The sequence below is a fragment of the Ranitomeya imitator genome, chromosome 7 (genome assembly GCF_032444005.1).
Source record: "Ranitomeya imitator isolate aRanImi1 chromosome 7, aRanImi1.pri, whole genome shotgun sequence".
NCBI lineage: Eukaryota > Metazoa > Chordata > Amphibia > Anura > Dendrobatidae > Ranitomeya > Ranitomeya imitator.
The window spans coordinates 106,799,697-106,811,551 of NC_091288.1; the positions used below are offsets into that span (position 1 = coordinate 106,799,697).

Here is an 11,855-nt window from a genome sequence, read left to right on the forward strand (position 1 = left end):
CTCATAGGCCTCTATATAGTAAAATGCACTCCCCATAGGCAGACTTTATATCGCATAATACACTTCCCATAAGCAGACTCTATATCGTATAATGCATTCCTCATTGGCAGACTCTATATAGTATAATGCAATCGCCATAGGCAGACTCTATATAGTATAATGTACTCCCAATAGGCCTCCATACAGAATAATGCACTCCCCATTGACAGACTCTATATAATGTAAAGCATATTCCTGTATAGTATAATGCACTCCCCATACGACTCCATACAGTATAATGTACACCATAGGCCTCCATACAGTATAATGCACTCCCTATAGGTTTCCACACAGTACAAATGCATTCCCCTTAGGCCTCCATACAGTATAATGCTCTACCCATAAGCAGAATCTATATAGTACAATGCAGTCCCCATAGGCAGACTCTATATAGTATAATGCATTTCTTATAGGCCTCCACACAGTATATTGTACTCCCCATAGGCAGACTCTACATAGTATAATGTACATCACATTAGGAAAAAATTGGAGATAGGTCCAAATGTAACAAAATACAAAATTTATTAAATATACAACGTCAGTTATAATATACACAGTACAAGACTAGAATCGGGAAAAAGTGGGGCAAAAGTCCTGACAAAAAAGATGGAACAATGGCCAGCATGGGTAAGGGAAACAGGCTAAGTGCCGTCAGTAAATAAATGAACCCAGGGTATAGTATCAGCATTAGGTCCAATGACTAGTTTAAATCAGATGTATAATGTAGTGCGCACTACCATCTGAGTACACCCCGGTTCATAAACCACCAAATGTGCTTACCCATGATATGCCAGGTCAGGACCGATGCCCCCCGACCTGGCATATCATGGGTAAGCACATTTGGTGGTTTATGAACCGGGGTGTACTCAGATGGTAGTGCGCACTACATTATACATCTGATTTAAACTAGTCATTGGACCTAATACTGATACTATACCCTGGGTTCATTTATTTACTGACGGCACTTAGCCTGTTTCCCTTACCCATGCTGGCCATTGTTCCATCTTGTTTGTCAGGACTTTTGCCCCACTTTTTCCCGATTCTAGTCTTGTACTGTGTATATTATAACTGACGTTGTATATTTAATAAATTTTGTATTTTGTTACATTTGGACCTATCTCCAATTTTTTCCTAATGTGATATATATCTGATAGGGAGAGTCCTGTTGGTGCACTGATGTGAGACATGTGCACCGTGGTTTGTCTCAACAGCACCATTACACCTATGGTACCTTATATGGTTTATGTTTATAGTATAATGTACCCCCATAATCAGATTTTATATAGTGTAAAGCCCCCCATAGGCAGACTCTCTGGTAGAATGCACCCCCCTATAGGCAGACTATATATAGTATAAAACAGCCCCATAGGCAAGCACTATATAGTATAAAGCATTCCCCATAGGCAGACTCTATAGAGTATAACGCTCCCCATAGGCAGACTCGATATAGTATAAAGCACTCCCCATAGGCAGACTCTATATAGTATAATGTACCCCCATAGCCAGATTCTATATAGTATAACTGTATCAAAAAACTTGGCACTCAATAATGCTTGTAGAAAATAAAGTCATTTATTTTGCATCAGGACAAACAGATCAGCTGTAGCTCGTATCTTGCTAAACGTTTTCGGTCCTTTGTGGACCTTCCTCAGAGCAAGTTTATCTGGAGCGTAGGATCTGGACATATAACCAGATGCATGGGTATGGTGACACTATATATATATAGTGTCAGCATACTCATGCATCTGGTTATATGTCCAGATCCTACGCTCCAGATAAACTTGCTCTGAGGAAGATACGAGCTACAGCTGATCTGTTTGTCCTGATGCAAAATAAATGACTTTATTTTCTACAAGCATTATTGAGTGCCAAGTTTTTTGATACAGTTGATTTAAGGGGCTGGAAACCCTACTTGAGCACCTCTACTCACAAATCTATAGAGTGCCGTGTATCTTGTTCTTCTATATAGTATAAAGCACTCCCCAGAGGCAGACACTATATAGTATAATGCACCCTATAGGCAGACTCTATATAGTATAAAGCACTCCCCATAAGCAGATGCTACATAGTATAATGCACCCCATAGGCAGACTCTATATAGTATAATGCGCTCCCCTTAAAAAAAGAATACAATACTCACCTCTCCTCCTCATTTACCAGCTGCTCCGAGCACCCGCTTATCTCCTGACAATGGGCGCCAAGTAGTAACATCATTGTGACCCTTTTCAGTGTCTGCGTCAGGGACATCTGATGAAGAGAGGGGGAATGATTGAAGAGGGATCGTGATGCTTCTTGTCTCATCAGTGCTTTCAACTGTATCAGCATCTAGCCGATACAGTTAAACTTGCGATGACGGGTGGGTGGCCTGGTGCTAGTACTGGGCCCCCCTTCCTTCTCAAGGGCCCTTCAAGGGCCCCAAAGTGGTCGGGTGGCAGTGCAGGGAGATCGAGTCTCCCTGCTCTGCCACAGAGTGTAACTAAATGGGCATGCTGTGCACGCCCATACAGTTAACAGTAGAGTATCTCCGGGTGGGCCCCGCAGAGCCCGGGGTGAGTGCCCCCTCAACCCCCCATTAGCTACACTACTGCTGCAGACATTTCTACAGCATCATTTACATTTTTATATGTATTGCATCACTTGCGTTTAAGAATTGTCAGTCATATTTTGCCAAAAAGGTCATAATTTGCTTTACAGTGTTTTTTACACGATAAAGCATTCATGTATTATGGAAATTATAAGTGTGGTGTTGCTCTCTCTCATATATATACCATATATACTCGAGTATAAGCTGAGATTTTCAGCCCCTTTTTTAGGCTGAAAGTGCCCCTCTCGGCTTATACTCGAGTCATGGTCGGCAGGGGGGTCAGCGGGTGAGGGGGAGCGACGACTGTCACATACTCACCTGCTCCTGGCACGGTCCCTGCATGTCCCATGGTCTCCGGCGCCGGCAGCTCTTCCTCTGTTCAGCGGTCACGTGATACTGCTCATTAAAGTAATGAATATGGACTCCACTCCCATAGGGGTGGAGCCGCATTTTCATTACTGTAATGAGCGGTACCAGTGACCACTGAACAGAGGAAGAAGCTGCCGGCTTCCAGAGACCATCTGACCTGGAGAAGCTGCCAGGGACCGCGCCGGGAGCAGGTATTTCATATTCACCTCTCCTCGTTCCACCGCCGCTCTGTGTTCCGCATCCTCTGCAGTGACTGTTCAGTTCAGAGGGAGCGATGACATATTAGTGTGTGCGCCGCCCTCTGCCTGAAGTCACTGCGGAGACATGGGAAGCTGAGGAGCAGCAGGCAGCAACGAGAGCTGAGTATATCATTTTTTTTTTTATTGCGGTGGTATTACATGTGGCACATTTTTATATGGATCATCTTATGGGGCCATAATGAACTGTATGGAGCATTATATGTGGCACATTATGTATATAGAGCATCTTATGGGGCCATAATGAACTGTATGGAGCATTACATGCGGCACACTTTTATATGGAGCATCTTATGGGGCCATAATGAAGTGTATGGAGCATTATATGTGGCACATTTTTGTATGAAGCATCTTATGGGGCCATAATGAACTGTATGGAGCATTATATTGGGCACATTTTTATATGGAGCATCTTATGGGTCCATAATGAACTGTATGGAGCATTATATGTGGCACATTTTAACACTTAACCTACTGATGTCTCAATCAATTTTACTTTTATTGGTATCTATTTTTATTTTTGAAATTTACCAGTAGCTGCTGCATTTCCTACCCTAGGCTTATACTCGAGTCAATAAGTTTTCCCAGTTTTTTTGTGGAAAAGTTAGGGGTCTCGGCTTATACATGGGTCGGCTTATACGCGAGTATATACGGTATATATATGTATATATATATATATATATATATATATATATATATATATATATGAACAAAATAAGAAAAGCAGCACAAAAAAATAAAGAAAAGGTGGACTTTATTGCCTGAACGGCGTGGCAACGTTTTGGATACAAAAATCCTTTTTCAAGGATTGAAAAAGGATTTTTGTATCCGAAACGTTGCCACGCCGTTCAGGCAATAAAGTCCACCTTTTCTTTATTTTTTTGTGCTGCTTTTCTTATTTTGTTCATATTGTTGGAAGTCATTGGACTACTGGCTGGGAAAGCTTTGCACTGTGCTAAGGTATTTTGTAGATGCTGTTCCAATTTTGTCTATATATATATATATAATGTTCGTCCTTCGTTTTCGAAGATGACCATGACTTCAGGGTTAGAAGAGAATTAATAGTTATGGGTCCGGAGGTGGCTGATGAGTCCAATCCGGGCCCTGAAGGTTCGCCCACATACTTGACATACGAAAGCAGATGTGGTCAGTACACCAGATTCTGCTTGTGCCTTGCGTACAGCACGCTTTCTTTTTGCGTCACAGATTTTCCTATCTTCAGCTGCACGTGCTCCTGAGGTGATCCTGCCCCGCCAACCTGGACGATCCAGGGCAAGCTCTTCCCATTCATTGGTGTTGACTTCCAGGTTTTTTAGAGACACCGTAAGGCAGTCTTTATAGCGCTTCTTCTGCCCCCCAACTGCTCGCTTTCCTTGGCACAGTTCTCCGTACAGCAGTTGTTTCGGTAGTCGGCTGTTAGGATCATCGATAAATACCAACAGATGTAACAGAGAGTCATCAATTTATGTGTAATATTTTCATATCTCTTAGATATCTAAAGACTGAATCCAAAAAGACACCTAACATTTCATGTGATGTATTCAAATCGTAAGATATAAAGCATATTTTTGATGAATACAATTTAATGAGAAATTTGTCAGAAGAACATTTCAGTTAGTTAATACACATGCTGGACACGTCTGAATGATCCAACTCTTGGGCTATTGGCACCCCAGTTAGTATATCTCCTGTATTCTCCTGGTCTCAGGTAATACTGACGTCCCTTGTAATTAGGCTCCTCATAGAACATCCAATGACCATCCAGGACATTGCAGGAGTGGATATCATGGTAACGGAACTTCTCAAAGACACATTGGCAGTCTTCAGTGAACTCCATCATTTGACCTCTGAAATCTTCTTTTTCGTAAACCTTAATGATGAAAGGACCTCGATGCTACAATAAGAGGCAAATACAGTAGTTAGCTAAACCAAGTTGAAATGATACTCCTACAGTGCCTTGCGAAAGTATTTGGCCCCCTGGGGCATTTTAACCTTTTCCCAGATATCATGCTTCAAACATAAAGATACCAAATGTACATTTTTGGTGAAGAATCAACAACAAGTGGAACACAATTGTGAAGTTGAGCAAAATGTAGTGGGTATTTTAAATTTTTGTGGAAATTCAAAAACTGAAAAGTGGGGCGTGCAATATTATTTGGCCCCTTTCCTTTCAGTATATCAAACTCAATCCAGAAGTTCATTGTGGATCTCTGAATGATCCAATGTTGTCCTAAATGCCTATTAATGATAAATATAATCCACCTATGGGTAATCAAGTCCCCATAAAATGCACCTGCTCTGTGATAGTCTCAGGGTTCTGTTTGAAGCACACAGAGCATCGTAAAGACCAAGGAACACAACAGGCAGGTCCGTGATACTGCTGTGGAAAAGTTTAAAGCCGGATTTGGATACAAAATTATTTCCAAAACTATAAACATCCCAAGGAGCACTGTGCAAGTGATCATATTGAAATGAAAGGAGTATCATACCTCTGCAAATCTACCAAGACCCGGCCGTCCCTCCAAACTTTCATCTCAAACAAGGAGAAGATTGATCAGAGATGCAGCCAAGAGGCCCATGATCACTCTGGATGAACTGCAGAGATCTACAGCTGAGGTGGACAGTCTGTCCATAGGACAACAATCAGTCGTACACCGCACAAATCTGGCCTTTATGAAAGAGTGGCAAGAAGAAAGCCATTTCTCAAAGATATCCATAAAAAGTGTTGTTAAAAGTTTGCAACAAGGCACCTGAGAGACACACTAAACATGTGGAAGAAGGTGTTCTGGTCAGATGAAACCAAAATCGAACTTTTTGGCAACAATACCAAATGATATGTTTGGCGTAAAGGCAACACACCTCATCACCCTGAACACACCATCACCACTGTCAAACATGGTGGTGGCAGCATCATGGTTTGTGCCTGCTTTTCTTCAGCAGGGACAGAGAAGATGGTTAAAATTGCTGGGAAGATGGATGGAGCTAAATACAGGACCATATTTGAAGAAAACCTGTTGGAGTCTGCAAAAGACCTGAGACTGGGACGGAGATTTGTCTTCCAACCAGACAATGATCCAAAACATAAAGCAAAATCTACAATGGAATGATTCACAATTTATGTTTGAAGCATAATATGTGGGAAAAGGGGGCCGAATACTTTCGCAAGGCACTGTAAATTGCAACATAAAGAATATTGTAGTATTGAATATAATATTTTAATTAAATATTGAAATAAATTTCATTGAAGTAAAAGATAAAATAAACTTATTTAGACACCTAATGTGGCATAAAGCAGATGTTTGCACAGGGATATGGACTCCTAGTAACAATATAACAATGGTTGAAGGGTTTTTCTTAAATTCAAAGATGGATAAAATTACAAGGTGCTGCTAAAAACAAACAACTTTGCAATTTATTTCTCTTCTAAGGAATAAAGGGATTTTTAATTTTATTGTCTACTTCTTTTTGCCTAGGTTACTGGCCACCTCTGCAGTGTCAGAGGCCAGATATCTTGTCAAAGAGCGCTCACCGTCTGCAGTCTCTACTTGCTGTAAAGCCTGTAAGCACCGCTGTGAAGGTTGCCAAACCCATGTAATTTCCCTCTTATCAACACCGAATATTCATTGTTATTGTTTAACATTCTACAAATGAGTAAAATCCAACAATCTCTGTGTCTCTGTGTAAAATTCTAGTACCGCCTACTAAAACTGCATTATTGATCATGCATACCTGAGTAGTTAGATGACAGGATCTAATTGAGTCATTAAAGCCCAACCATTGCTGGAAATCAGGATATTCTCCTCTCCTAAGGTAGTATTGATATCCCTTGTAGTTGGTGTGCTCATAGAGGATCCAGTTTCCACTTTCCACTCGGATGGAGTTACAACGACTAAAATGTGAGGAAAGGTCGGAGCAGTCAGAGCTGCACTCATAGGAGCGACCCTGGAAGTTCTTGTCCTCATAGAAAATGATCTGCAATTTATTAATTAAACATATCTTTACCTTAATATTATCATTAGAATACAGATATTTTAGAAAATCTCAACAAAGATGCCAAACTAGCCTTTTAAGCAAACAGGGGAAAGGCCAATGAGCAAAAAACATGTACAGGAAATAAATGTTTGTGCCAGAAAGATTTGTTCATTCAATAATTCTTTCATTCATCTTTTCCACCAATTCCCTGCTTTTTTAAGTGTCATAGATTTTTTTTATTTTTTAGTCGACAAAACCATTTGAAGACTTATTTCTCAAGGGATGAGGTGTAGCTTTATCTTACCATACAATGTATTGGAAAATGAGAAAAAAATAAATTCCAAGAGCGGTGGTATGGAGAAAAAAATGCAATGCTGTTCTCTTTTTTATAAAAATTATTATGCATCAAGAGTCTTCAGGTCAGATAAATCAAAGTGATGCCAGACATATATATGTGTATATTGTATAGCTAACTTCTAACCTGTAGCTGGGCTTCACATGAGTATCAACATGGCCAAAATAGATGACTTCAGCTTGCATCAAACTGCCATAGCAACCCATTGGTACCCCAATCACTCGAAATGGCACTTCCCCAAGACAGAGATTCACAATGAGATTTAAGGGGTAAGTAGCAGTGACTGAAGCTCAGCAGCAATTGTTGCTATTGCATACATTACATACAGATACTGACTGTATATTGCAGCCTGCATCTGTTGGCTATGATGCAGGCTCAGATAAGTAATGCAATGAGAATAACACTACCTTACACTTTTCGAAATAAATATTTTGATATGATTATCAATTTTTTTATATGTATCTCTATAATAGATTGTGATATTGGGAAACAAACATTGCAATTTCCACATTTCCTAATACAATACAAGTTGCAACATATGTTTTGTAATTATATGTAGACAATATGAGTAAACTGAATTGGTAAAACAAAGTAATGGAAGGTTAAATAGAAGCATTCCTCCCATCAAAGTGCTTATCCTTTTAGTATACTGCAATAGTCATATCATATAGCACTATGTACTTACAAATGCTCACTTTGCCTTTCTACCCAGCTAATTCTTCTCTTTTCTCTGCTCTGTGTAGAAATAGGAAGTCTCTTGCCACTGCAGGAATCATTGTCCTCTTCCACTTCTGACCCAGCTGCTCCCTTATCATCCTCATGCAGGGAAAATTAACTTCCTGTTTCTACATAGAGCTTAGAAGAATTCAGTTAGTCAGTTTTTATCACGTGATGTCTTAAACCTAATGGAAAAGAGAAGAATTAGCTGTGAAGAAGGTCAAAATGAGCAATTGTAAGTATACATTGCCATATAATATGATGACTGCAATATATTAATAGGATAAAACATTTTATAGGAGTGGTTCTTTTAATTCAATCCCTTACTGATTTATGTCTGGTTTATCCAACTGGTTGTGTTAAATCAGAGCTGACCAGTTCTTGTTGCCCTTTCCTCACCAGCATTCCCAGTCTTTTGTTAAAAAGAAGACAACATGACCCAGTGTTGATTTTCCTCTTATTTACTTGGCAAAGATCTCTGATAAGAAAAAGTAATAGGTCGTGCTAAAGTTAGGGGTTTACTTCCCATGGCTGCTTTAGTTATTTTTTAGCTGCCTTTAGAGTACAGTAATAGTAAAATGTTATTCATGCCATTTCTACAGGTTATCCAAAAATAGAAAAAGTGGCTTATTTAATACTAAAGTCCCATACATAAAATAGCCGCATAGGAGTTGCTCCCACCAACTGGCTAAAAGTCCATACAAAAGAAAAAACGGCACAAGTTGTTTTTCTTCATAATTTATGCAAAAAATATTTCATCCAGTATTTTTATATATTATTATTACAATTATTATTTATTATTATAGCGCCATTTATTCCATGGCGCTTTACATGTGAGAAGGGGTATAAGTAATAAAAAAAAGTAAAGTAATCTTAAATAATGCAAGTCGCGACTGGTACAGGAGGAGAGAGGACCCTGCCCATGAAGGCTCACAATCTACAAGGGATGGGTTAGGATACAGTAGGTGAGGATAGAGCTGGTCGTGCAGCAGTTTGGTGGATCTGTGGTTACTGCAGGTTGTAGGCTTGTTAGAAGAGGTAGGTATTCAGGTTCTTTTGAAGGTTTCCATGGTAGATGAGAGTCTGATATATTGTGGTAGACAGTTCCAGAGAAAGGGGGATGTTCGGGAGAAATCTGGTATGCGATTCTGGGAAGAGGAGGTAAGAGGGGAGCCGAGAAGGAGATCTTGTGAGGAATGGAGGTTGCAAGCAGGTAGGTACCGGGAGCTGAGGTCACAGATGTATGGAGGAGACAGGTTGTGGATGAATTTGTATGTCATGGTTAGGCTTTTCAACTGGAGTATTTGGGTAATGGGGAGCCAGTGCAGGGATTGACAGAGGGGAGAGGCCGGGGAATAGTGGGGTGACAGGTAGATAGGGTGCGAGAGCGTTAGAGGGGAGGCCACAGAGCAGGAGGTTGCAATAGTCAAGGCGGGAGATAATGAGGGCATGAACTGGGTTTTTGCAGATTCTTGGATGAGGAATGTACGGATGTGGGAAGTATTTTTGAGTCGGAGTCAGCAGGAAGTGGAAAGGGCTTGGATATGTGGTTTGAAGGAGAGATCAGGGTCAAGGATTACCCTGAGGCAGTGAGCTTGTAGGACTGGGTAAAGTAAGCAGCCATTTACTTTAATGGATAGGTTTGGTGGGAGGGTCAAATGAGATGGGGAAAGATGTTGAACTCTGTTTTGTCCTTTTTAAGTTTTAGAAATCTAGCAGAGAAGGATGAAATAGTGGGCAGATATTGTTGGATTCTGGTTAGTAGGGAGGTGATATCTAGTCCAGAGAGGTAGATCTGTGTGTCATCAGTATAGATGTGATACTGAAAGCTGTGAGATTCTATGAGTTGTCACAAGCCAAAGCTGCAAATGGAGAAGAGCAAGGGCTCTAGGACTTAATCTTGTGGGACTCTGACAGATAGGGGCGAGGTGAGGAGGTGGGGTGTGAGTGGGAGACGCTGAATATCCTGTCTGTTATGTGTGACAAGATCCAAATTAGGGCCAAGTCTGTAATGCCAAGAGATGAGAGGGTCTGTAGTAATGCAGAGTGGTCCACTGTGTTAAAGGCAGAGGACAGACTGTGGTACGGGCTCGAGCAAGCTTCCGACTGTCTGTCTGCCTGTAATTCAGAAGCTTGCTCAAGCTCGTACCACCATCTGTTTGATTTGTTTACAGTGGTGAATATTTTTGGATAAATTATGAAAAAAACAACTTGTTGTGCCATTTTCTCTTTTGTATTTCCATAGGTTACTATGTTTGCAGTTGCAAAGGCAGAAAATACTAAATACAATTCTATATTGCAACTATGTATTATGTGTGACATGCAGTTCTAATCCTTGCTAACATCATAGACCTCACTTACCTTTCCCATGTTGGCTGTAGAGTTCTTACGAGAGGTACTGGAGAAAGAAATGACTGTGTCCTTTTATATATACTGACCATTGCTGTGTTCAGCAGATCTTCAAAAAACGAGCATTTCTGTCTACTAAGTTAAACGTGCAGTATAGCTTTATTCATCAGTGTTCTTTTTGTGCTGCCTTTGTTAATGTATGCTTACTAGAAGCAGTTGCTAGAACTTTGCAAGTTTTTTTTCCACTAGCTTTTTTGACATTCAACATTTTGTTCATGTGTCCAAAAATGAAAAAAAGCAACTCCTGATTCTCTCCTCTAATACCTCACCTGATGGCATGAAAAACATAAAATATTCTAAATGAAGCAATATTTGAAATGTGCTGGAGAATAATAGACATTAAAATTAGAAATAGGGGGACTGATGTATCCTATAAGTGCATTCGTTTTCTGACCTGTATTGGTAAATCTAAGCTAGAAATAAAATGAACCTAGCCCTGCTGTATGTAAATAAGTAAAATCAATAGGGCATATAAATAACATAGGGTACTGACTGAGGAAACACCGTTTTTGAACAAAAAAACGAAATGGAGTGTAAGTTGGTCTGCATACAATATATAGAAGTAAGTCAATGTGAACATGCTCCTATATTTTGCATGCATACCAACTTATACTCAAATTCATTTTTTTGGGTCAAGCTTCAGGTTTTGGCTGTAGTCACACTAGCGATTTTAAAATCAGTTTGACTTTGTATCTGCAAAGTCGGACGAGTGTAATGAGAGTGTCATGCGTTTTTCATGCAAGTACAATCCGATTTTTCACACCTGACATCAGCATGAGTGCCGTGGGAAAATTCTCATGCTCTTGGTGCCCTCAGATAGGTAATAGGAGTTCTCAGGGAGATACTGAGCACACGGTGCATCCATGCAGCCTGCCATCAAGAGCTGGATCCATCATGGGACAAATGGATTTGCAGCATCTCTGTGGAAAGGTGAAGAATGTTGTTTTTTATATTTAACTCTTTTAGAGATGACAAGGGCGTCAGTGGAATGGGTTAGGTCGTAAGTATGGCTTAATTAAGATTATTAAAGGAGTTTGTATTATTCTTTCAATTAAAGGACTTTATTCTGGGTGTGTGTTTTTATACAATATAACTATGGGGTTAGTAATGGGGGCATCTTATTGATGCCCCTCCACTTCTATCCTCAGGGTTT

At 40.1% G+C, this 11,855-nt stretch overlaps 1 protein-coding gene across 1 annotated transcript; it reads right to left on the reverse strand.

The window, feature by feature from the left end:
* Window positions 1-4,814: 4,814 nt before the first annotated feature.
* Window positions 4,815-10,712, reverse strand: LOC138644846 (gamma-crystallin-3-like). The gene is made up of 3 exons (XM_069733734.1): window positions 10,655-10,712; window positions 6,979-7,221; window positions 4,815-5,143 (listed from the first exon to the last, which is right to left on the reverse strand). Exons 1-3 carry the CDS (start codon window positions 10,661-10,663, stop codon window positions 4,868-4,870), a joined length of 528 nt encoding a protein of 175 aa, XP_069589835.1. The 5' UTR covers window positions 10,664-10,712; the 3' UTR covers window positions 4,815-4,867.
* Between the last annotated feature and the right edge of the window lie 1,143 nt (window positions 10,713-11,855).

Excerpts from the sequence above, each read along its gene's own strand:
- LOC138644846 (XM_069733734.1), bottom strand. Across the intron at positions 5,144-6,978 it reads CCTGTCATCTAACTACTCAG|CATCGAGGTCCTTTCATCAT; the intron begins GTATGCATGATC and ends CTCTTATTGTAG.